The sequence below is a fragment of the Taudactylus pleione genome, unplaced genomic scaffold (genome assembly GCF_031769625.1).
Source record: "Taudactylus pleione unplaced genomic scaffold, aTauple2 ptg000019l, whole genome shotgun sequence".
Lineage (NCBI taxonomy): Eukaryota > Metazoa > Chordata > Amphibia > Anura > Myobatrachidae > Taudactylus > Taudactylus pleione.
Genome location: NW_028284421.1, coordinates 29,715,046 through 29,742,810, shown reverse-complemented (window position 1 = coordinate 29,742,810; position 27,765 = coordinate 29,715,046). Strand labels below are relative to the sequence as shown.

The window sequence follows — 27,765 nt, the reverse complement described above, 5'->3', positions numbered from 1 at the left end:
CATGCTACTAGTAGTATAGCGACTTTAGAATGTAAGCTCTCACGAGCAGGGCCCTCTTACCTCATGTGCTTCTCCTTCCCTTGCTTCTATTTTAATTTACAATAGCACCTAACACTTGGTTGCTGACACCATGCTGCTTATTTAAGTGTTATGCAGCAATGTTTATAAATCATGTATTTGTCCTGTATTGTTTGTACTGTTAATAACTATTTTCTGTGTGCGCATTTGTTTATGTACTTTGTAAGGTGCTGTGGAGCCCTTGTGGCGCCATAGAAATAAAGGATAATAATAATAATAACACTTAGAGAAGTTTATTAAATTGTCCATTGTTCTTATTAAGTGTTTTTAAAAAAAATTAACATCAGCAAGTGCTACAGACAGTATCAGTAACGTTAATTAGTTTTGGCTCTAAAATACTGCCACATCCAAAATGGCAGTTCTCTTATCCCAAACGTACTGCCACATACAAGGTGCCGTCTTCCCCTGCTTCCACATGCAAGATGGCGTACCGGCTGCGCCGGAAACCCAACGCCGTCGCTCAGGTGGTGATGCGCTAACGTGACCGTGCGTGTCGCTACCGCCCCTTTGTTGGCTCAGCGACGGGAGCTGCACGGTGTCTCCAGGAGACCGGAACCGGGGGAGGGGGGGTTGTCCGTTAACTGGAGAGTGAGAGCACCCGGGCGGCTCAGCCTGCGCGCGGAGGAGGAGGAGCAGGCCCTGCGCCCCGGGAGCGCGCACTGACCGGAACGGGGGCGCGCATTTCGAAAGGGGCGGTGATTGAGGGGCCTGAGGCCTGTCTGCCCCGGACACACCGGAGTCCCCGTGTGTGTCTATATAGAGGTCCGGTGAGCAAGGCCCCCATACACACATTGTATAGGAACGGAGCTACAAGCGTCCCTTGTATTGGATAAGGGCTCAGTACACGCCATAGTAAGAGCAGTGCCCCATATTCACCGTATATCTGCTCCTCTACACGGCAGATCCTTATGTGTAAAGTAGTGCCTCATTTTACCTTGCCTAGGGAGAGCTAGTGACTTCATATTCATATACACACTACATTAGGTATATAGACTGGAAGCCCTTAGAGTAATTCACATTCAATAGACTTAATTATAGATATAGCTTCACTTTGGGGTACCCTAAAGAGAAGCAGCTTTGTGTGCATGAGTACACTGCTGGTGATAACATTGGTGACCGTGTCAAGTTTATGATAAAATTGTCCATCGACCTTACATAAGGCTATTTATCTTGATGACATGCTATATAGTCAATGTGGAAACTATATATCTATATGCTTCTAATTATAAATTGGAAAGATTGAAAATTCAATTTATTAGGCAAATAATTTGAATTGTGCACAAGGGTAGATCCAACAGTTTTTTGAAATTAATAGGTATGTGATTGAAAGTTTCACTGATACATTCAAAGGATCAGAAGCATTTTAGGTCTTTTTATGTAACATATCTATTCAGTCTATAAAAAAAATATATAAAGATAGTTTCACATATTTCCTCTACCCCACAGATATAATTGTGAGGGGATTTTTAGCCTTACTGACTCCTTATAAACAATATGCCCATATAGCTCCAGGCATATACACTGGTTCTGAGCTCCAATTTAGCTTGTGTGATTTAAAAGAGGGCCCAAGACTCTCTTATTCAGGGTGGTCGAAAGTTGTGAGAGTCGCCTTTGGATCAAGTCTTGGATTACATCTGTATTGTGTAATTGTACACAATTTACATTTTGCTATCTCCTCTGACAAGACTATAAGGAGTTGCAGTCCTAATAGGGAATACCCAGAATCGGTTTGTGGTCGTGTTTTTCTTGTCCCTATACCTGGGATCATGGACTCAGACGAAGGTTACAACTATGATTTTGATGAAGATGAGGAATGCAGTGAAGACAGTGCAGCTGATGAGCACGAAGATGAACTAGAAATGGGAGAGGTGGAACTGGTGGAAGCCGGACTTGGCGGATCTGACAGAGCTGGGATATGTGGAGAGGGAGGTGGAGGTGTCCTGGGCCCTGGTCCTGGTGGGGAGGAAGATGATGATTACCGTTATGAGGTCCTCACTGCTGAGCAGATTCTACAGCACATGGTAGAGTGCATTCGTGAAGTAAACGAAGTCATCCAGGTATTTGCTGTTGCATATTAGTATTGTTTGCTGAAATTTGAGGCTTCAGGGATAGAGATAAATAGAATTATTACTCTATATATTGTACCCTCTGTGAAGTTGTACACAAGGGGAGTAAATAATTACATATAATTACATTATAAGTTTAGAGCCATAAAAAAAATCCAAAAAATGTACTAGTGATTTCATTTCGCCGATAGAAAAGTTCCCATGTTTGGTATTTAATGTATGCATTCGTAAGGGTTGTAAAATTGTACTCAAATCACAATCGCTTGGATTTGAGTACTGTTTGCCTAACATAATTTTATTTATTCCAATGTAAAGCATTGAGCACGTCATATTTGTGCAGTAAAATAGCATGGAGAAGCAGTTTACGATACAGGATAGCGTTTGTCATATCTGGTTGACATGAGTTGTTAAGACTGACGATTGATAGGCAGTTTGAAATCGCTCAAATGACCAGCAAGAGGCAGTGATTGGGGCTTTTTAAAATCTGTTTGTACAATAAAATAGGTGCAACTGAGAAAAAATCTGTATCTATAGTAAAATAGGTGTAATTGAGAGAAAATCTGTATGTGCAGTAAAATAGGTGTAATTGTGCGAAAGTAGGCTAGGCAGTAACGTTTGCGTGCTGTATCTTGCGTGATTTCTCTCTGCTTGTTCAGAAAACAAATGCACCATTGTAGACATGCACCTATCTGACACCTATAGCTACCGCCAACTGGAGATGCAGGATGGGGGAAGAAAAGGGTGGTTTAGTGTTGGGTGAGTACAGTAAATGCGAAAAGTGCTGCTTTATTTTTTTTTGTTTGGTTAGCCTATCTTGCCAGCAACTCTACATTAACCCCGTTGTGTGTATTTTAGAGCTCAAGATAATGTGGTCACCATGGTGATTCGGAAACAAACCTGGCTACTGGACTACATGTGGTTCCTGGCCTGCCCCTGAGTTCTTCTGTTTTTGCCTTGCCATGTAGGGAGAGTTGGGTCTCTCGCTACTGGGGTAGAGGCAAGGTTTAGACATCAAATCGGAATCAATTTACTGTACTTTGGTTTGCTGCTAGACTATCACATATTGTTTTGAGGAGCTCTTAGTCTCATGAGAGAGATATAATCAGTATTTCATCTCGTGACACTAGGGGGGAATTCAGTTCAGTGCGATGTTGAATAGTGACGGGAGGGAGCTCCCGAAGCTATTCAATACACCGCACTGTTTGGGCGGGCTAAGGTTTTCTTCTCGCACCCCTCTGGGGATGCGAGGAGAAATCCGACCAAAGTGCCGGGCGCGCAGGTGTTTTTCTGCTTAGTGCGGCACTAATAGCCTCGCGCCCGGCTCTTTGGTCAGAGAGTGCCGGTTACCGCGCCTTAATACCCTTGTTAAGCCGCGAGAACCGGCATTCTCCGTCCACACAGAGCACTGAATTGAATAGCTTCGGGAGCTCCCTCCCGGCGTTATTCAGTTTGTGTTGAATTGAATCGGCCCCAATGATTCAATTACACGGGAGCTGCCACTGAAACCATGAGTGTAAATTATCGTAGCTAATCTTTTTTTTTTTTATTCTCACACCTCCATAAGCTGTGAGCAGAAAATGAGTGAAAGGCACCTGGTGCGAAGCTGCTGGAAGCTGTTTTGGCAAGAGCGTGTGTTTCATTGAATCGGCCCCCAAGCTTAGTGCAGTGCTAAACTTGGGGCAAAACTAGAGGTTATTTATTCTTTTTTGCTTAAAGAAAGACCACCCCACTGCCACTTTCTTCCAGCCTTAGGAGATACCTCACAGCTAGCATTTCTGAGAGTTTTTTTTTTCAGTTTTTCCTATAAATTGCTGTATCTAAAGTTTTGGCAATAACTCTTGAAAATACATTGTGAGCCCTGGTTGGTGTGGAAATATATATGTTTTGCATATATAGATGTCTCATCATACACTCTTGCTCAAGTTGCGGCTGGTAGCCCCTTTCGACGTGCCAGCTCCCAGACAACTTGGCCGTGCTGAACTTCATTCTCGCTCAAAGGTGGAGAATTCAATAGTTTTTTGGGTGCCTGATGGAGCAATTCAATTGATGTTCCAATTGGGCCATTATTTCTACTCGCACAGAGGTGAAAAGCAGAAATGTGTGGAAAGTCCAGCTTATGAGCGCCCAAACTGCAGTTTCAGGAGCTCCCAATAGTTTAGACAGGTTTAGCCACTTTACGTGTCTAAATTCGATGCATGCGCGAAAAGTAATGGGCGCCCAAAACAATTGAATTTTGCGCCCCGATCTCCCATCACGTTAGATGGGAGATTGGGAGCGAAAAACAATTCTGGCTAAAATGTGCGTCTTATTCGCATAAATAAAACAACTGGGAGTGGCAAGGCTACATTTGTTCCCTACATTGCTAGCTTGCACTAATCGGTTTGATGTGCAACATTGTATATTTGTGTGCGACTAAGGGGTCTATGTATTAAGCCAGGGGTGGGTTAGCCTTTTTTCTGCCGTGGGCAACTTTGATATATTTAATATTTGTGGGCCCGGTGCAGGCCACGCCCCCTCTGTGTGACATCACACGAGGTCGGGGTCACAATCGCCAGTGATTACAGCAATGCCCGGGCATCCTGAGGAGCTCCGGGGAGCTGTAAGGGAAGCAGTGTGACCGTTTCAAGCGTCCTCAGGACGTTCCAGGCGGCACTGCTGCATAGACTCTGGCTGCAGGGTGCCATTCTAGGCACCCTGCTAGCCAGATGAGGCTAGCAGAAAAAAGCTCAAAGGGCCAGACCAAATGCTTTCGGGGGCCTTATACAGCCCCCGGGCCTGAGGTTCCACATCACTGTATTAAGCTGTTTGTTACATAAAATGTTTCTGCATAATTTTATGTATTGTAGCTATGTAGTAATGACACAATGCAGGAGATTTCAAAGAAATCTCCGGCAAAGTGCTAGTACTTCAGATCACAGTCCTCATTATTATCAATGTGGACTACGACCTGACCCCCTATGTACCAAACTACAAAAAGCGGAGCTTGGCCCCCCGTAGTTCACACCATCTTCAGATGGTGTAAACTGCTTTAAGCCTCCGGCAGCTTCCGGAAGCTGAAACTGTGCCCATGTGCAGTGACTGCTTCCACAGGAGAAGTGTTTCACAGACGTGAAACTTCTACAATTTCCCAGGGGTATAACTCACAGGGACAGCGGTTACCGCAACTGTTGTCCCTGAGAGTTCCCTTTTGTACATAGCGGGGATGTTTTCGTTAAAAATGAACATATTCCCAGCTATATGGATACACTATAATCGCAGCAGTACCACGATTATTAGTACCTAGACCCCAGAGTCTGAATTTGTGTGAGGAGTGGTGTTTTATTGCGTCTACCACATGAATAAGACACAAAGAGCCGATTCAATTGACCGCGAATGAAATAGCGCAGGGATGGAGCTCCTGGAGCTATTCATTTCTGTGCACAGTTATATCGGGGAATGCCCGTTCTCCTGCTTCTCGCGCCTTAAACAGGGTGTTAAGTCGCGAGAACGGGCATTCTTCGACTAAACTTCCCTGCATGATGCTGTTTTTCCGGCGCTAAGGGCAGAAAACAGCATCGCGCCTGTACTTTTGTCGGATTTCTGCTTGCACCCCTGGAGGAGTGTGAGAAGAAATCCTTAACAGCACGCTGAATTGAATAGCTCCAGGACCTCCCTCCTGAAGCTTTTTAATTCGCGGTCAATTGAATCGAGCCCAAAGGGCCCAAATTGTTTTTGTGCGCCCATAAATGAGCGACCGATAGAGCTATTAAGTTGTCTAGCCAACAGGCACGAGTTTCGCGGATACCCATTGCTTATCATGCTTGTCACGCCCAAATGTACCTGGTTTAGACGCATAAAGTGGCTAAAGTCCTCTTTTGATCGTCCAAATGACTGACTTTTCGCGGATATTTGCTTGTCACCTTAGGAGGCTGCAGACATAAATCTGGATTCCTGTGGCACTCGCTCCTGATCGGAGCAACAGTTGAATAGCTCAGTCAGGTGCCCACTACTAACGGCGCCTAAACAACTGTCGAATTTCCCCCCAAAATCGAAAGAAAATTACGTTACGCTGCTCCTTATGGATCGTCTCCGTTTCGCTGGGCATCTTGCGCTGTTTGGTGTATAGACAATAGGTATATGGGGACACATCTGTATATGTACTGTACATGTGCGTTTATACTTATGTTTGGATTCATATACATGCTTGGGCATGTGTGCATGTATATTTATGTGCTGTATATTTAAGACTAAAGTGTACATATTATATATGTGTATAATATATACACACACACACAAACGCACACAGTATTTATACGCACGCCTATGTATCAATAAATGTGTGCCAACCTATGTATCAATATGCGCTAGTTTACCCATAGGTACATGTGTGTGCACGTTCGCTGGAGTATATGACCTTATTTTAGTTTCAGGTCTCCTAATGTATAGAAAATCTGATTCAGGTGATTACAAAGATAAAACTTTATTGTTGCAGCAAACAGGTTAATGCTTGGGCAACAGCACAAGCTTCTTATGTATGACGCAGTGGCTAATCACCATGGCCTTTCAGTGCCTCCCCCCCATTACTGTCAGGATTTTTGCTCATCCTGGTTAAATAGATTTAACACATCACCCATCTATATATCTAGCTAACACATAGCTACATTTTTGGTTCAGGTTCTACTGAGGAGCCATTTTCCTAATTATCCACTGAAGGTTTAAAAAACTTGTGGCAGTATGACATAGAATAAAAATTGAGGCTTATAGATATTCCTGTTACATCAGAGATACAAGTTAGAAAACATTTTTTTAATGGTTATGTGACACAGAAGGTAACTATGCACTATGGCCTCCTGTGTTAAATACTCAGGGCATTGACAGTCATTCGCCATGTAATATATATAAAGACAACGTTTAGACTGGCACTCATATATAACTTTCCATTAGGGTAGCTTCGGTGCCACAACCCAAAAAATTGTATATTCAAGGTGAAAATGGAAAGGCACTCGGAGACGCAAATAACTTCAAGCAGCTACAATGATGAAATCAACGTTTCGGAGAGAACCTCCTTTATCAAGACTGTATAATTATACAGTCTTGATAAAGGAGGTTCTCTCCGAAACGTTGATTTCATCATTGTAGCTGCTTGAAGTTATTTGCGTCTCCGAGTGCCTTTCCATTTTCACCTTGTGTGTATATATATATATATATATATATATATTTTTTTTTTTTACTTGCAATACTATTATCTGTTTAGTTAATAATTTTCTTTCACTAACCTAAACATTTTAAATGGGATCCAGTCAATATACTGTCGGTGGGGATGCCAGCGCTTAGAATGCTGGCGCTGGAATTCCGACATCTGTTAGAATCCCGACCGCCGGCATTCCAACGGTCAGTTGGTTAGGCACTAAGCTGGGAAAGTTAGGTTTAGGGGAGGGGAGGATAGTTTAGGCATCGGGGAGGGTTAGGGAGAGGGTGAAGGGTTAGGATACTGAACGACAAGTGTCTGTATCCTAACCCTGTTGGGATTCTGACCGCCAGGATCCCGAGCTCTGGCATCCCGTACCCAACCCATTTTAAATACTCCCAAAACATACACACATTAGCCATCACATTAAAACCATTGACCGGTGAAAGGAAAATATTGATTATCTTGTTACAATGGCACCTGTCAAGGGGTGGGATGTATTAGGCAGCAAGTGAGCAGTCAGTTCTTGTAGTTGATGTGTTGGAAGCAGGAAAATTGTGACAGCTAGACAACTAGGTCAGAGCATTTCCAAAACGGCAGGTTTTGTCGGGTGTTCAGGATATGCAGTGGTTAGTACCTACAAAAAGTGGTCCAAGACAGGACAACTGTTGACAGGGTCATGGGCGCCCAAAGCTAATTGGGGGCGATTGAATTATTTTATCGCGCCCGATTTCCCATTTAAAGTGATGGGAGATTGGTGTGCAATATTCAATTGTTTGGGCGCCCATACCTTATCGCGCATGCAACACTCAAATAGACCGGGTTTAGCTGCGTAAAACGGCTAAACCCGTCTAAAATCCTGGTTAGCGTGCCGAGTCCACAAACTTTTCACATTTCTGCTCTCACCTCAGGAGCAGAAATGTGCTCTCCCGCTGTTATTCACTCCTGAGTGGAGCAACAATTGAATTGCTTCATTGGGCACCCATTACACCAGAGCCACATTACAAACAATTGAATCGTCCCCATTGATTAGCGCGGAAAACAAAGGCTAGCCCGACTGGTGCAATTCCACAGAAGAGTTAGTGTAGCACAATTGCTGAAAAAGTTAATGCTGGCTATGGTAGAAAGGTGTCAGAACACACAGTGCCATTGCAGCTTGCTGCATAGACGCAGACCAGTCAGTGCCCATGCTGACCCCTGTCCACTGCCGAAAGCACCTAAAATGGACACGTGAGCATCGGAAACTCACAATGGAGCAATGAAAGAAGGTAGCCTGGTTCACGTTTTCTTTTACATCATGTCGACTGCTGGGTGTGCGTGCGTTGTTTACCTGCGGATGAGGTGGGACCTATGGGAGGAAGGCGCCCATCTGAGGCAGTGTGCTGCTCTGGGTGATGTTTTGCTGGGAAACCTTGGGTCCTTGCATTCATGTGGATGTTACTTTGACATGTAGCACCTACCTAAACATTTTTGCTGACCAAGTACACCCCTTCAAGGCAATAGTATTCCCTGATGGCAGTGGGCTCAGATACCACAGGACACCTTCGGAGGTCTTGTGGATTCAATACCTCAATGGGTCACAGCTGTTTTAGCGGCACTAGGGGGACCTACACGGAATCGGTATGAAATTCGATTCCCGGCAGTGCCTGGCCGACAAAAGCAGAGTTCCCGGCAGCGGAAGCCCGACAGCGCTGGAAATCCCGATCGTCGATAGGTAAGTACTTACTAACCTAACCCCCTAACCCTCCTTAGGGGTGCCTAACCCTAACCTCCCCCCCCCCCCCCAAGTACCTAACCCTAACCCCCCCTTCCCCGCTGCCTAAACCTAAGTCCCCCGGGGGGGGTGCCTAACCCTAAGTGCCCCCCGGGTGCCCTAAACCTAACCCCCCCCCGCGGCTGTCTGCTCGCGGCGCCAGGCATCCCTCCCGGTGTCGGGAAAATGTCAGGCGTCTATACATCTAGAAGCCCGGCATGTCACCCTCGCCGTGATATGACAGTCGGGAAGCCGGCTGTCGGTATTAAGGCAGCCGGCTTCCCGATTGTATACCACCTACACAATATTAGGCAGGTTGTTTTAATGTTATGGCTGATGTGTGTAATGCTGGCCATACACTCTGCAATTATCGGGACGATCCGCCCGATATCGGCGGATCGCCGCGATAATTGCAGCGTGTATGCGGGCGACCGAGGGTTAAATATTGCTCGGTCGGGCATGCTGGATTGTCCAGCATGCCTGTCCGATGCGATATTTACCCGGGAAACTGTCGGCCGCATCGGGCAGTGTATGCGCAGTGCGGCCGACAGACAGACATTTCCTGTGTTCCTTCCTACGGAAGGAACAGGGAAATGTCTCCTCCCCCGGGGGCGGAGCGCGGATGTCGGGCTATACACTGTGAGATTTCTCTGTGTATGCCGGCGACATCTGCGGCTGGCAGGCAGCCAGATAAAATGTCTGTCGGTCTGACAGACATTTTATCTGGCAGTGTATGCCCAGCATAAGTAAGTTTATTTAATGAATCCTGATGTTCTCCAAAAATGATAAGTAAACTCGCCTTGTTGGGAGTACAGTATGTTTATTTTATTTTTTTTTATTTTGTTTTGTTTTAGTTCTTTTGTTTAGCATTCTAACCGCTCCTCTACCTGTGTTGCTGGTCAGACGAATACGTGTTGCTGAGCAATTGGAAAATCAACCAATTGGCCTGATAATTGCATTGTGTGTATATAACTTTAGACATCTTGTCCATTTTAACTTTCTTTCTTATTACCTACAGCCAGGTGGCAGACTGCATGTAAATCATGTTTGTTATAGAAAACTAGTAAACAACATGCTGTCTAAAGCTTTATCGAAGTGCTTCCCTAGGGCTGTTTTGGGACCTATGGAAGGACTTGTCTGCTGACAAGCCTATTTACTGTATGGAGGTGTCAAGGCCAAGCCCTTTTTATTAATTGAAAAAATATAGAGGTAAGTAAATATCCTAATGATCTTGCAGCTTCTTTTCCTTGAGCCGTTTGCCTCAGACAGTAGGCTACACAATGATGGATTACACATTATGGCATCTTACTTTGCATCCAACTTTTTAAAACAATATGGCACCATATGTAAATATGTCAGAATCTTGGTCATTGTTGACTGTTGCCCTTTTTCTGAGCTATCTCAAGACATGCTCCATAAATTTGCTTGTCTCATTGCACCTATGTTTAATCAGTAGATTGAGCAGCTTTGTATAGGCTTTACATTCACTTTACTTCAATCCAGCACTTAGTGGGTCCCTCCACAGGACTCCTTTAAGGACTCATTGGGGGAAATTAAATAGTCATTACGGGGATGTAGCTCCATGGTTAAGTGCCCAGAGTTTATTCAATTGCTCGTGCTTTAAACCCGCGACTAGTCGATTTCTGCTTGCACCCTCCACGTGCAATAACAGCCTCATACCCGTTACTTAACCCGGGAAATGCAGTTTACCGTGACTAAGTTCTGGGCATTCGTCGCTGTAAGGTGCATCTCCTGGGTTATGTGCTGGGCATGATGCAGTCAATTGAATAGCTCCGATCGCTTAACACAGGAGCTACATCGCCGCCATGAAGATTGAATACCCAACTTTGGTATCAAGTGATGTCTATAATTAGATTTCAGGTTTCACTGGTTATCAAACAGAATTGTTTTCTCTGTGAAGTTTCTCAGAGCCTGGGAAAGCCTCAGATCAGTGCAGGAACCTCACCTTGCTGCTTCCCACACCAGCGTAGCTATATTTGTAAGGTGATGTTCTTAAGTTGACCTGATCTATTTATGAGTCTGTTTTGGCAGAACTGGGTGCTATTGCTCATGTGTCATAAGATTCCAGAAACTGACTGGTAATTTAGTGATGATAGTCTTTACCCAAGAAATGACCAGGTTAGTGTTCACTCTAGCTCCGGCGGCAGGCAGGGCGCCGGAGCTAGAGAGGGCAACTTTGTGCACGCGCCCGAAAAGGGGGGTGTCTGTAAGACGCGTCCCCTTTTTCGTCATACTTGGGGACGTGCCCGGCACTTACGGACAGGCCGGGCAGCCCCCAAGCGCTGCAGACAGGGAGAATAGATGCCGGGCGCATGCGCCCGGCGTCTATTCTCCGGCGGTGACCGGGTCACCGCACATTTCTCCACCCGCGGGACACTGCGTCCCGCGGGTGAAGACGGCACCCGCAGGCTGTGAGGGCAGGGCGCTTTTTGCCCTCCTTCTGGAGGGCAGGGTGCTTTTTGCCCTCCAGTAGGAGGCCAGGCCGCGCCCCGCTAAAACAGCCTAGCGGGAACGCTACCAAGTAGTATGATGTCCTTTCTGTCAGTTGTCTTAGTTGTGAACAGTTTACTTGAGACTGGAGATGCTGAAGGCAAGCATTGATCTCCTCAAGTCACTCATTAAATGTCTGTCAGCCATTCCAGTACCAAGGCGTAGCAATCACTTGGAAAAACTGTATTGTGTTTGTTCTACCTGATGATGTCACAGTGAGATTACATTATGGGTTACTTTATGGGGAACACTGTCAGAAGGGAATTCAATAGTTTTTTTGGGCGGCGATAATTAATGGGCATAAATTTATTTTATGCGCCCATTAATTATCGTGCTTTTGGTGCCCAAAAGTACCAAACTAAACCTGTGTAAAGTCCTGGACTTTTCGCACATTGCTGCTCGCTACCTCAGGAGGCAGCGAGCAGAAATGTCGTCTCCGCCGGCTTTTGCGACTGGAATGGAGCAGCGAATCAATTGCACTGTCGGGCGCCCAATAGTTAAGATGCTCAAAAAAAAATGAATTCCCCTTCTGAATGTTTACTTTAATATAGTGTAGTGTTGTCTTAAGAGAAAGGTAGTTATCTCAGATTAGCGAGTCTTCCTTATTTTTTCTTTTAGTAGGCCTGTACACTTCTCAATAGTGGAATAGGCTTCTTTACAGGTTTGTGTGTTTTACATGAAATGGGGGTATGTCCTGAGCCTTACAGGTGTAACTGTACTTAATAAACATAGCTAACACCCTAGGTGGTAAGAATCCATGGTTATAGTTACTGTGTACTATTCTATCACAATTGAGTGACTGTTACTGTACCTCTGCAGATAGATATATATGATGATGATTCATGGTCGTGTAGGCTGTCCTGGATGTTTGAACTTTGGGCCTGATTCAGAGCTGAACGCTCTGACCAGAGCGCTCGCTCTGAATCAGGGCCCTCCTACCTTTTATAGGAGCGTCCTCATGGACGCTCGCATAGCTGTGGGTTACCACCCACAGCTTATGCGAGCGTCCATGATGATGGTCGCGATGGTCAAGACCATCGCGACCATCAGGCTTGCGACGGAGACCCTGCGGTAGGGTCTCGCTGCCGCAAGCCCTGGAGTGATTTTGGCTCTATCAGAGCCAAAATCACTCCCACTGACATCACTAGTGATGTCAGTGGGGCCGGCTTCAGACGGTAGGCGTTCCCATGGGAACGCCTCCGTCTGGCCGGCACGCCCACCAAAGGAGGCGTGCTGTCAATCAACATCGACAGCCCGCCCCCTTTGGTGCGAGACCCGGAGCGACAGCTTGGCTGTCGCAGTCCAGGTCTCGCGCATGCGCATGACGGACCTCTCTCCGTCGTGCGCATGCGCAGTGGGGCAACATCGACCCGTTTGCGAGCGTCCTTTGCTCGCGAACGGGTCTGAATGACCCCCTTTTGTCATACACCTACAGATATTTGGTTATTGTGTCGTTGTGCATTGTCTATGTAAAAGGATATCTTTAAAAATAAAATACCATTGCATTGATTGTTGTTCATGATATATTATGAGCAATATCATTGTTGACTACAATGTTCCTGGTAAGGGCTGCATTTATTACAAGTATAAGTTCATGCACAGGGGCGTGGTATAAAAGTTCCACAGTGTCTAGATAGACTCAATAGGTCGACAGATGGTTGACAGGCAATAGATCAACAGGGTCAAAAGGATGACAGGTAGAAAATGTTTACAGGGACAAATGGTCGACACTTTTTTGTAATTTAACCCTTTCCCGGGTGCCTAACTCTCCCCCTAGTGCCTAAACTTAACCCTCCCACTGGTGCCTAACCTAATCCCAATTGTTACCTGTTCTTAACCCTCACCCTAATCCCTAACCGTAAAAATGGTGAAAAAACGTGTTGACCAGTCTTGGGTCGACCATTTTTGTCCCTAATGCCCTTTTGTACCTGTCGACCATGTGTTGTCGACCTATTTAGTGTCTTATCTAGACCAGGGCTCAACAAATTCCGGTCGCCATGGCGACTAAGATATCACTCCTGGCGACCGAGATTTCCAAGCCCCCCCGCCGCCGCAGGGAAGCTCAATTTGCCGGGCGCCCGCTGAAATTTTACCAGCGGGCGCCCGACTCCCCGCAGCGGCAGCCGGAGCTCACCCCTGAGCTCCGGCGTCCGGCTCCCCCTACGGGGAGTCTCTCATGACGTCTCTCCCATAGTAACGATGAGCCGCGTCCTGAGCTCCGGCGTCCGGCTTCCCCCACGGGTATTATGGGAGAGACGTCATGACGTCTCTCCCATAGTTCCGAACAGCGGCGTACGGCAGCGGATGCAGGATCGGGGCTTAGGTAAGTATTTTTTTTTTTTTTCTTTGTGTGCGCGCGTGGCACTATTACAGGGGGCTTACCACTGGGGGCACTATTAAAGGGCACTTACTACTGGGGGCACTATTACAGGGGGCTTACTACTGGGGACAATATTACAGGGGGCTTATACTGGGGGCACTATTAAAGGGGACTTACTACTGGGGGCACTAGTAAAGGGGACTTACTACTGGGGGCACTATTAAAGGGGATTACTACTGGGGGCACTATTAAAGGGAACTTACTACTGGGGGCACTATTAAAGGGGACATACTACTGGGGGCACTATTAAAGGGGACTTACTACTGGGGACACTATTACAAGGTGCTTACTACTAGGGGCACTATTACAGGAGGCTTACTACTGGGGGCACTATTACAGGGGGCTTACTACTGGGGGCACTATTGCAGGGGGCTTACTACTGGGGGCACTATTACAGGGGGCTTACTGCTGGGGGCACTTTTACAAGGGGCTTACTACTGGGGGCACTATTACAGGGGGCTTACTACTGGGGGCACTATTACAGGGGGCTTTCTACTGGGGGCACTATTACAGGGGGCTTACTACTTACTACTGGGGGCACTTACAGCGGGCTTACTACTTGGGGCACTCTTATAGGGGGCTTACTACTAGGTTGAGGGGCACTGAAAGGGCATGTGTGGTGGTCTATACAAGCTTTCATATATTAGTGTTCCCTCTAGCTCCGGCGGCAGGCAGGGCGCCGGAGCTAGAGAGGGCATGCCCGTGCGCGCGCGCGGCCGAGAGGGGGGCGTGGTCGTCGGACAAGGGGGCGTGTCTATAAGACGCGTCCCCTTTTCGTCACTCTTGGGGGCGTGCCCGGCACTTACGGACACGCCGGGCAGCCCCCAAGCCCTGCAGACAGGGAGAATAGATGCCGGGTGCATGCGCCCGGCGTCTATTCTCCGGCGGTGACCGGGTCACCGCATGTTTCTCCACCCGCGGGACACTGCGTCCCGCGGGTGAGAACGGCTCCCGCAGGCTGTTAGGGCAGGGCGCTTTTTGCCCTCCTCATGGAGGGCAGGGTGCTTTTTGCCCTCCAGAAGGAGGGCAGGGTGCCGCGCCCCGCTAAACCAGCCTAGCGGGAACGCTATATATTTTGCTAATGGACGATGGTCTGGCTCCTAAACTTTTAAGATGCTCCTAGATTTTACAGAAATTTGTCGAGCCCTGATCTAGACACTGTAGATCTTTAATCCGGATACCTATGGGCTGCATAAGTTTAAGACTCTCACAAATATGCATTAGGAATAATCATTCAGCCTGCAGATTACCAGTTGGACGACCTGAATATTTTATATTGCATATCAGTAATGGATATATTTTATTAGAAGACATTTCCTATATACCAATCTCACACACTTTTACTTGTCAATATTTTTTTCTGAGGAATGTGCAAAGATGGATTGCCAAAATTAAAAGAGTAATTCCTGACCAACTTAATATATGCCTATATCATATTACCTAAAGAGACCCTTTTCCAGCTAAACTTACATAAGCAACATCACAGGTCATATCTGATAGTCCTAATTAAGGAGTAGTAGAGACCCAGGAAAAACAGCTGTTTGGGGGGGCAAATATAATATTACTTACAACATGTGCAGCTTTGTAGAGTAGTTTGTTTCACCAAGTAAATTATCTGCTCATATGGTAGATTTCTTTTTCAAGGTCCATAAGGATCCACAGGGATACCATGGGGGATATTATGGTTGGAGAGATCCAGGCACCAAACAGTTAAAGCTTCAGCTCCCTGGATGCCTCGGGTCCTCCTTAATATATACCCTGTCCCTAGCCATAGGCCTTCAGTTGTTAGTTTGGTGCGGCAGGATCAAGACGCACCTTTGCAACAGAGGACTGCTCAGGCAGTCCTAAGCTTTTATTTTGTTTTAATTTATGTTTTTGGGTTGGCAGTGCTAAGCATCTGAATTAAAACGCATATACTGTGACTCCATCTACTTCCACCGGGCTGCAACACTAGTAACTGGGCTGGTGATTTTCTATACAAACTCTCAACTGCACAATAAAATTATGTGGAAAACAGTATCTTGGCCTGAACAAAACATGTCCCATGTATAGATGGTATGGTCAGTATTTTGCAACATATGCATTACTAAAACATTAACTACTAATCCCTTGCTGAACACAGTTCCAGTAATACATTTGGGGCATATTCATCAAGTTACCCTGGTATAGCCCTGGTATCCGGCTTGCCTCAAGTTGTATCAGCTGATACTATATTTGTGGAGCAATTCAATATTGCCCTGGTGCGGGGACAGCTGCTCTGAAGAGCAACTGTCTCTGCGATGCCTAACACTAAGGATTCTACTGCTAATTTACTAGTGGCGGAACTTTACATGGCTGTGTTAATGAGCATGCGTGAACTGAGTTCTTGCATGCACACTGCTGGAGGGCACACTGTGTGAAGGTGATCCATTCAGTATACTGGCGCAGGGGATGCCGGCATTTAGAATACCAGTGCCAGAATCTTGACACCTGTTAGAATCCCGACCGTCGGCATCCCGAAGGTAAGTTAGCGGGGTTAGGTTTAGGGTGCGAGGAGGGGAAGGTTAGGTTTAGGCATTAGGGGGGACTTTTGTTAGGCACCAGGGAGGGAAGCTTAGGGGTAGGGAGAGTGGGGGTTAGATACCTACAGTATCTTAACCCTGTCTGAATGCCAACTTTGCGATTTTGACTGCCGGGATCCCGTGTGCCGGCACACCGTACCCATCCCATGTGAAGGTTGTTGATTAGATCCCTCTGCACAACCTAGTATTCCTTCTGGGATCGGTATTAATGATCGCCAGACCTATGTCCAGCGGTTCAAATCCCAATGCCGGAAGACCGGCAGCAGTGAAGATCCCGACAGGTAATTACGATAAGTATAACTAACCCTCTCCATCCCCCTAACCCTCCCTTAGGGGTGCCCAACCCTAACCACACTGCCTAGTACCTAAACTTCCCCCCGTCCCCTCAGCCTAAACCTAACCTCCTCCCGGGGTTCCTAACCATAACCGGAATACCGGGCGTTGGGCTCCCAGTGTAGGGATAATTATAGGCGTCGGGATTTCAACGCCTATCATTAGTCCCCTGTCGGGATTGCACAGTCGGGAAGCCGGCGGTTGGCCGTTCGACCGTCAGCTTCCTGACTGTATACCGTTCTTTCCAGTAGGAAAGAGTGTGGCTCTGGGAACCAACACCATCTGAAGTTTGTGCCTCATCAGGCACCTAATAATGAATGCGGCTGTTACTAATGGCCCCTAGTTTCCACATGTTTTTAGTAAGTATGAAAATGCCCCATAGTAAGGTGGAAAATTTACAGTCCTTCAAATGTTACTTTTCAGAACTATCTAAAGGAAAACTATTGTTAAGACCCGTAACAGTTCAAATTGCCATGGGGGCTATTCAATTCAGCGGCAGTTGAGTAGCGCTGGGAAGGAGGTCCCTGAGCTATTCAATTCAGCGTGCTGTTTAGCCCGACTCCTACAAATGAAGTCGGAGAATGCCGATTCTCGCGACTATCTGGGTGTTTAGTCGCAAGAAACGACATTCTCCAACTAAAGTGCCAGCTGCGAGGCTGTTAGCACCTCGCTAAGCCGGAAAACAGCCTCACAGCCGACACTTTAGTCTGATTTCTCCCCGCACCCTCAGGAGGGTGCATTTAGTCACCCTAAAAGCGTGGCCAATTGAATAGCTCCGGGGACTCCCTCCCGGCGCTATTCAACTCTCGCTGAATTGAATTGTCCACCATATCTGGAAAAATCATGTGGTACACAAAGCAGGGGACCTTAAAAAAAAAAAAAAAAAAAGTTTAAAAGCCAGTATTGTGTAGACTGTATATAATATGTTGGGTGTAATGGTTTTATGGGTGATATTTATAAACTGTTTTTTTATATAGCACACATATATTCTCCAGCACTTAACAGAGAATATTTCAGTCATTCACATCAGTCCATGCCTCATTGAAGCTTAGTCTATGTTCCCTATCACACACAACCCATTAAAACAAGGGGAGAATATACAAATTCAACACGGATAGGCCATGACCAGGAGTCTAATTCATGATCTCAGTGCATATTGAGAGATAAATAAGGATGGGATGTTCTGAAAAGTGTTGTTAAAACTTATATAAACACACTACAGAAACTTTTCTTTAAAGGATGTATTTCAATATAGATGCACTATTATGCCATATCTGTCAAAAAAAAGAAACTAGTACGTAAAATACCTCTATACACTTAGAAGACCATTTGGTCGGTCTATTTATATCATAACTATTAAGTAATATTTGTCTCTGACTGTAGTAATATTTCACAATCTTTTTGCTATCAGCAATTTACTCTTGACAAGTATGCATTTCAGTGTCATATTACCCGTAGCAAAAACATATTGCGACACCTTTTCTCAGAACTTAAATACTGTCTTTGGCATTGTAGTGTTAAAAATTTAAGTTTTGCCTTGTACATCATTGAGAATAATTTCACTTTTGAAAATATGCTGCTGGGGGGGGGGGGGGGGGAGAATAAAAGGCCTTAGCCTTGTGATGTACCAAGATGTTACAGCAATCTATCTATTATATCTGCAGAATCCAGCTACTATCACTAGAATACTTCTGAGTCATTTCAACTGGGACAAGGAGAAGCTAATGGAGAGGTAAGAGTGCTCCTTTTTGTGCCTAATTAATGAGGTAATGACTTTCCATGAGTATGTAGTATAAATGCTTAAGGATGCAACACGTGAGACTGTAGATATGATCAGATCAGTCTGTTTCCTGTACATGCATTTAAGTAATGCAACAAGAAATGTAAGAACATGGCTGCCTTGAACAGTCTGCCTTCTGTGTGTGAGGTAATGAGATACTGTCTGTTATGAATGTGATTTTGTTAAATTATCAATGGTACACAGGAGACATGAAGTGTTTTTGGTCTGTTGTATTAATAATATATGAAATAAATGTATAAATAAAATATATTGAATATACAGATTTTACCCTGAGTACCTACATTTTTATCTAGCTTGGATATGGCAGTTTCACGGGGTTCATTTTAACCAAATCCTTGTGTCTTCACACAAAATGTGCATCTTCACATTATTCATTCCCAGAAGTGGAACTTACAACAATTGATGCCCAGTTTTCAATTAGTAAATGCAGTTATTGTAATACGTTCTACAAAATATTTCATATTGTGGCTTAAAGTAAACCCAAAAATTAGCAAATTTGAAAATTCATCTCCAAGTTTTTATACTTACATGAGCAAATGATACATGAGCAATGTATTGGCTTTATCAATTCTTCAAACTCAACTATTAAGGTGAGCAGTGTTATGTATACATAAAAGAAAGAAAATACAACGATAATTGAAATGTGTACTGTGTATCTCTTTTTATTTGTGTTTGTTTTGCTCATATGATATTTAAGGAAGCAACAAATGATTTAAAAAAAAAAAAAAAACGTAACAAACACTGCTGCTAATAATTAGTTTGACCTATTAGCGATGTAGCACTTGAATTGCCAAAGCATTTCTCACTAACAGAAATATCTGAATTTTTCTGTACAGTACATCATTATATTAATTGTTAATTTTGTGCCATATTGTGATGTTTTGGGTGCAGCTATTTTTCCCTGCACTCCGAATTTTTCTTTTTTTTTTTCAGTTTTGCCAGGACATATGGATTCAGTGCAAACTAATTTATTAAAAGTTGCTATTTATTAACTTGAGTTGTTCTAATGTACAAAGGAGGCCAAATAATTATCCTTGACTTATAAAATGCCGGCATAGGGGGCGATTCAATTGTTTCAGGGGAATTTAGTTCACGGGCTAAGTGCCCAGGCGCTATTCAATTAATTCCTGAGACCAGTCCTGAGGCTGCACTAATATAGCGGATTATGCTTGCACCCATTAATCTGCCTTAAGTAGGGCATCGGGCTGATTGCGAGTGCCCAAAATCACATTCATAACAGACAGTATCTCATTACCTCACTCAGAAGGCAACATCGCGCCTACTGCTAAGCATGAGAGAGGCTAATCCCTTACATTCTCATGCGAAAAAGTGGCCGGGAATTAAATGAATAGTTAAAATCCCATCTAACAATTTAATCGCCCCCTTAGAATGCGGCGCTGTACCTACCTTGAGGGAAACGTACAATAAAAACATAGAATATGAAATAGAAAATAAAAATGGCCCTGCCCAAAGAGGTACGGGGAACAACTGATACATAAGGTAGCAGAATAACAATTAGACAGGAGCTTCATCAGCCACCAGTATTGAAGCAGCCGTTAGTGACTGCCTTTTCTGTGCAGCTATGGTTGAATGAAGAGAGAAAATGGAAGGTGGGCACCTGAACTGGCCATTATAGAAAAGTTAAGACAATCAGTTGCTGGCTGCCATGACTCTCCTTTATGCTTAAATATTGCTATACTGCACTCTGAGGGTTTGTACCAGTTCGTAACAGCCAACTACTCACTGCGGGGGGTCAGTTTCTCCTTTAGGGATAGCTCTCTGTATGATTTATGCTCTCAGCATCTATCGTACCTTCCCCAGGGAAACTGCTGTGCAGCCTTCAGTGAAGGATATGAGGGTATGAGAAGAGGTATGTTATACCTTTAGTTTTTTTCCCTGGGGAACGTATAACAGTTGCCAAGAGCACAAATCATACGGAGAGTTATCCCTAAAGGAGAAACTGACCCTCCGCAGGGAGTAGGGGCCATTACTTACTGGTACTGCATTTTTTCATCTGTAATAACATTAGGGGTATAAACCCATTTGATAATTTTCTGAGGTAATAAATACGATTTGTTTTACACTTTAGTCTAAGAATCTAATTTCTGAATAGACCAACATTAATCCCAATCAGTGAGCGCACTTTCCTTTTCCTTTACCATGACTGTCCTTTACCATTTATCTTAAATGAACCTTGGTTCTGGGAAATTCATTTTCTTTAGTGCTACATGGACAGTCACTGCATGGCCAATATTTTTGTTTGGCATCGTGTCACTACTAAACATAAAAGGCATTTGTTACTCTTCAGGGGTGGAGATGGTATTCCAGAAGATCTTTGAAATAACCCTGTCCTTGGTGTGATGACATTCCTCGGCACTTCATAGTAATCTTGATTTGCCTTCTAGAAGGTGATCTGTTTTATGTTTGTGAGGAGCTGATTATATGGGAGAAAGGGCACAGAGCTGATCTAAAGTGCAGCCCTCTCTAACTTCCAAACAAATGGAATATAGCATTAGACATTTCTTGCCTCTCCACGTGTAGGTGATGTGATACTTCTACAATAGTAACATACATCATTGTGTGAACCAGAGAATTAAACTGTTTCTGACCCCCAGTTTGTCATTGACTGTCTGGGCCCAGTGGTCACTGGCACTTAGGGGTCTATTTACTAAGCAGTGTTAGGAGAAGTGAAAAGTGATAAGGTGCCAGCCAATCAGCTCCCAACTGTCATTTTTCAAACACAGCATGTGAGATGGCAGTCAGGAGCTGATTGGCTGGCACCTTATCACTTCACTTTTCACTTCTCCTAACACTGCTTAGTAAATAGACCCCTTATTCTTATAACACACATGAAATTATAATAAAAATTCCCAGGGGAGGGGGATCTAATATAGTTGAATGTGTGTTATTTGATACAGAGGGGGTGCAAATTACTTTTTACTGTTGTAGCAGACAGTTAGCCAGATTCTGCTGTATAAATGTGGTTTCAAAATGTTCCCACCTACTCAGTAATCATCTAATTGAGCTTGGTATTAAACATGTTGGTTAATGTGATACAACAAAGAAACACAGGTGAAAGGTGGCGCTGTCAATGAGCTGCTGCTCAGGGGAGGGTGTCCACCTCCTAGCATAAACAAAATAAATAAAGTAAAAAGATGAACCACATTTGTAGTGATAGTAACAATTAGTTTATCTAAAGATCACCTTGATCTAAATTAGTGTGCATTAATTGGCAACATGCATATGACTGTGCACCTTAAGGCTGGTAACTTTCAAAGCTGGACAATATCTCGGATCATATTATTGAGGTCAATGACTTGTTCATAATTTTTGATTGCCATTTGGATTAGGACCTTTTAACAGGACACCATACAGGAACCATTATTAAATTATTTTTTTAACTTTTTTGACATTTATCGAATTTTAATATTTTTTTTCTTTTTTTTTTTTTCTTACTGATTATTGGTCTTTTCATATGTGATTGAACTATTTATTAATTTACATTATTTATTCATTATATGGTTTTAATCATACAGCAATAAATGATTATCTGCATTTTTCAACTCAAGCCGTATACAGTCATGCTTTTATTTACTGCATCTATAAGTGTTTTGATTTTGAATATACATGTTGCCAATTAATGCACTCTAATTTAGATCAAGGTGATCTTTAGATAAACTAATTGTTACTATCACTATAAGCGCGGTTCATATTTTTACTTTATTTGTGTTGGTAAATGCGGTCAGAAGGTGATTGTGGAGATCTTTATTGGCTGACATGTTTAGTCGTCTTCCGACCACACAAACAGGTCACTCTGATGCCAGAAGACATCAGACCACTTGGTACTAATTCCAAATAACCACAGTGCTCTCCCCATGCTTTATTCCTTATGTGACCCGTCCGACAAAATTCCCCTGTCACTCAGCACTGTGACGCGGCCAACAGTCGCTCTGCACTGAAGTTTCATAAAGAAACGTCAGGACTTATTGGCTGCGTCACAGTGCTGGACTGTGTCAGAGTGGAGGCTAAGAGCAGATCCCTTCCCCAGTATACAAGGAAGGGTGTGATGGCTTGGTTTCTGTCGCAGTGAGAAGCCATATCAGTGGGAGCACTGTACCCGCCTATTCTCTGACCCCACCTCCAAGATGCAGCATCTAGAGGCCCACATTTCCCTTCACTAACTTTGGGAATGTCTGGGGAACACTGGACTACATCTACTCTAGTTTAAGCATTTAATTGTGTTTCAGATTGTACAGTTCCTCAGGCCGAGCAACATTATTATACAAGGTGTCATTGATGAGGTTGCTTTGAGCAAGGATATTGGGTGGGTACAGCGAACCAGTATGGGGTGCATTTTGAGGTGCCTGGGAGCACTGTGCTGGGCACACTTGCTTGAGGTCAGGTGGATTTCATGAAGATAGGGTATCATTAGCTGATGTGATCAATATAGAGTAATACATAGATTATGTAGACTGGACATTGCTCGAGTCGTTAGTAGGTCTCTTGAGCGCTGTCGACAGATTGCAAAGCAATATATAGTAAGTGTATTGTGATTTTATACAGTGGTGGTAAGATTGTTTTAAGACTTTTTTTCCATGGCGATGTCTTTTCCCAGTAATTCAGCTCTGCTTTATGTAACCACCTTAGGTCACTGCCTGCTCCCATTTCTTCTAAGCATAACACCTTACTGTAAAACAACGGTTAGCTTAAGTTCTAGAATGTTACAACATTTTTCTTATTAATGTTCACCTCTTTAGTTTCTTCTTTTGGGATGCATACATAAATTGTATTTCAGGTATACGATATGTGTATCAGCTGCTAGGATGTGTTATCTGTCTATTACATATGTAATAAGGCTTCTAACCCGAGTCAAAAACTGCTTGATCTTTTATAGGTATTTTGATGGCAACCTAGAGAAACTCTTCTCGGAATGTCACGTCATTAACCCTAGTAAGAAGTCTCGGACACGGCAGATGAACACACGTTCCTCTGCTCAGGACATGCCCTGTCAGATTTGCTACTTGAATTATCCAAATTCGGTGAGTTTCTGCAATACGTTTTAGGAAAACACTACACTACCACCATGTTTTTTCAAAACATAGTCTTTTCCTCTCATGGGTCATTCCATGAAATGGCCCCATATGTGACACTAAAAAAAAAAATCTGTAGCTGTGTGTCTTGAGTTTTCTACATAGGTTGATAAGTTAAATTATAGCTCTTTCTCAAGTTTAATAAAAAAAGATTTATAACTAAAAAATAAGAAATAGCACAGGCTTTTAAAACAAAGAGTTGAGCTGAGTTGTCAAGTAGAAGTTTCCTATGTCTCGTATGTGACATGGAATGGCCCTGATTTGAGGTTGTGTTATTGAAGTATGTAGACTTTTTTTTTTGTCATTGTTATCTTGGAGAATTGCTTATCCCTATTTGACATTGTATTTTGGGAGCGTGCTTTCCCAAAGGGAAGACCAGAAAGTGATTGCATTTGTTACAACACTTTTTGCATTGGTGCATTGTGGTTCAAGTTAGATAATATCACCATGATGGTAATTTCTTTTCCAAGTACTGGGCCCATACACCTGCAATGTATTGCCCCAATTCCCCTTTCTGCCGATGTTGGGGAATCAGGAAAATCCAAAATTCTGGAAATCCTCGATTCACCGATCCTGACCAAAAAATAGTTGGGATCGGCGAATCCAGTTTTTTAACATGTTTTTTTTCCCTGATCCACAGACAGATCTCTGATCTCCGTGGATTGGCGTTTGTAAACGCCAATCAGCAGATTGGATCGGCAGAACAGGAATCGGGCCACAGATTAATGGTCCGTATCACTCTAATAGTTCTTTAATGAAGAAATTGAGTTTCTACCTTTTGTTTTCCACATTGCTGTTATTTTAGTTTTCCAATCCAACTGGAAGTGCAGGAGTGCCTTTTCTGTAGCAAATCTATTGATATTGTAGGATAGTGTTTTAGAAAACTCTTTTTTTTTTTTTTTGTAAATGTCATTCTCCCCTTTTATACACAACATTATTAATGGTTCTGTCCTTTACCTGCTTTAAAATACATCTCCCCTTTGTATTCTTTGCAGTATTTCACAGGCCTTGAGTGCGGTCACAAGTTTTGCATGCAGTGCTGGAGCGAGTATTTGACCACCAAAATCATAGAAGAAGGAATGGGACAGGTAATAACTCATATATATTAATAATAATAATTGATCTTTCTTCATCTTGTCTCTTTATATAACATTTCTCTGCTTTCTTGCACTTTTTCATCATTTGTTTAAACTTGTTATTACTTTTCTATTTTAGATCTGTCAGTATCTCCAACAATATCAGAAATGTTTTTTTCCCAGTGTCATTATATCCTCAATACTAATTTCTTTTTTAAATGCCCTCCCTTTTCTTTTTAGACCATTTCCTGCCCAGCGCATGGCTGTGACATTTTAGTTGATGACAATACAGTAATGTAAGTGGTATGCTTTTATACATGTGTATGTCGTCTACTATTTTTACTGTTAATAAAGATACATTGCATAATTTGATTAGTATTTGGATGTAATTTATGGTCAAATTCTTATTAATGTAGGACTGATCGTAACTCTTAAGTATCATTGCATGCCTTAATAGACTTAGACTTTTTTCCATTTTTTTTTTTAAAGCACCTCTCTAGCATATGTAAATTGTTAATAAGTAACTCTATTGGAGCTACTTTGATGTTGCAAAGAGCGATGATATATAGTGATGCACAGTTAACATCAGCACTTAGCAGGCTTTTCTAGTATGAGTAATGAAAGCTGACCTCTCATTGGTCATTATGGGTTACAGTACATCAATTCAGCGTTTTATCAAGTAACCTGATTATGTCTTTAAATGTTTAAAGGACAACCCCCTTATGCATTTTCTCTTCTCTGATTTTAATTCTTCATATAATGGGTAAATGATGATAGCAGTGTTTTCTGTAGTAATATTGTCAATGACAGTGCTATTTATCAGTGCAAGTCAATGATTTGGTATCTGAGACAGATTTTAGCAGCAATGCACAATAATCTCTGAATGCTTTTCTGAATAAAGCTAATTACTGTCATGTAAGGAAATTAAATTGGCATATTTCACTATCCATAATCCACTTTAAGTACACCAATCACCCATAACATTAAAACCACCTACCAAATATTGTGTAGGTCGCCAAAACAGTTCTGACCCGCAAAGGCATGGACTCCACAAGACCTCTGAAGGTGTCCTGTGGCATCTGGCTCCAAGACGTTAGCAGCAGATCCTTTAAGTCCTGTAGGTGGGGCCTCCAGACTTTTTTTTTTTCCAGCACATCCCACAGATGCTTAATCGGATTGTGATCTGGGGAATTTGGTGGCCAATGCAAAAAAAAAGAAAAGAAAATGCACACAAATTTGAAGTCCAAAATCTTTAACTCTTTGTCATGTTCCTCAAACCATTCCTGAACAGTTGCAGTTGGCAGGATGCATTATTCTGCTGAAAGAGGCCACTGCCATCAGAGAATACCATTGCCATGAAGGGATGTACTTGGTCTGCAACAATGTTTAGGTAGATGGTAATTTCCAGATGAATGCCAGGACTCAAGGTTTCCCAGCAGAACATTGCCCAGAGCATCAAACTGTCTCTGCTGCCTTGCCTTCTTCTCATAGTGTATCCTGGTGCCATCTCTACCCCAGATAAATGATGCATACACAGCTGGCCGTCCACATGATGTAAAAGAAAATGTGAGCCATCAGACCAGGCCACCTTCTGCCATTGCTCCATGGTCCAGTTCTGACACTCACCTGCCCATTGTAGGCTCTTATAGAGGTGGACAGGGTCAGCATGGGCAATCTGACTGGTCTGCGGCAATGCAGCAAGCTGCAATGCACTGTGTTCTGACACCTTACTATCATAGCCAGCATTAACTTTTTCAGCAATTTGTACTACAGTAACTCTTCTTTGGGATCGCACCAGACGGCTAGCCTTCACTTTCCATGCACATCATTGAGCCTTGGGCGCCCATGACCCTATTGCTGGTTCACTTGTTGTCCTTCCTAGGACCACTTTTGGTAGGTTCTAACCTCTGCATACTGGGAGCAACCCACAATACCTGGAGATGCTCTAACCCAGTCTAGCCATCACAGCTTGGCCCTTATCAAAGTCAATTAGATCCTTACGTTGCCCATTTTTCCTGCGTCTAACACATCAGCTTCAAAAACTGAGTGTTCACTTGCTGTCTAATATATCCCACCCACCACATGACAGGTCCCATTGTAACGAAATAATCAATGTCAGTGGGTTTAATGTTATGGCTGATCCGTTATCTACTATTTAGGATAAAATACAAAATCTGTGAGAGACTATTTGTTGAGACAGACACAAATGTTAAAATAACTTACAGTATGTAGTATCCCTTGCAATATAAGAATGTTAACTTCACATTTTTTTTTTACATAGAAATAAAATACATAAAGATAAAAGTTTATCTGGCAGATTGGTTTCATAAAGCATTTGCAATAGCTTCAGCCTTTGCAGAGTTAATTAAAGGGACCTTATTTTTCCCTTTATTTACTTTTCTTATTGAACATATCATTTAGTTACTTTTAGATCTATATTGTGCATTTTAATAATCTGTTTATTGATATTTTCATTATCGGACATAGGTAGTTATGCAAAAATTATTATTGGCTATAATATTAATGCAATATGCAGCCACAAGTCTAATTATATGTAAAGTAAATAGCAAAAATATATGCCCAAAAAAACCCAATTATTTACTGATGATATTGATTTTAATATTTTTCCTTATTTCTACCCTTAAGTTCAGTTTATTCACTAATTGAATCAAATACACAGACTGTGTAATGGTTAGCATTACTGCCTCACAGCACTGAGGTCGTGGGTTCGATTCTCACTACGATCCTAACTGTGTGGAGTTTGCTTGCATGGGTTTCCTCCGGGTGCTCCGATTTCCTCCCACACTACAAAAATATACTGGTAGGTTAATTGGCCCCCAACAAAACATAACCCTAGTGTGTGTGTGTGTGTATGTGGTAGTGAATATAGATTGCAAGCTTCACTGGGGCAGGGACTGATGTGAATGGCCAAATATTCTCTCTGTAAAG

General features: G+C 43.3%; 1 protein-coding gene across 2 annotated transcripts in view; it reads left to right on the top strand.

Moving 5' to 3' along the window:
- Positions 1–553: 553 nt before the first annotated feature.
- The window catches only part of ARIH1 (ariadne RBR E3 ubiquitin protein ligase 1), a 78,336-nt gene continuing 51,124 nt past the window's right edge, over positions 554–27,765 (top strand). The window contains exons 1-5 of one of the 2 annotated variants that reach the window (XM_088446335.1): positions 554–2,135; positions 18,514–18,581; positions 23,545–23,689; positions 24,736–24,828; positions 25,057–25,112. In XM_088446335.1, the coding sequence (XP_088302461.1) occupies positions 1,845–2,135; positions 18,514–18,581; positions 23,545–23,689; positions 24,736–24,828; positions 25,057–25,112 (653 nt within the window). In that variant the 5' untranslated portion in view covers positions 554–1,844. The remainder of the gene's footprint in view (positions 2,136–18,513; positions 18,582–23,544; positions 23,690–24,735; positions 24,829–25,056; positions 25,113–27,765) is intronic. The other variant, XM_088446339.1, reaches the window with a different exon arrangement.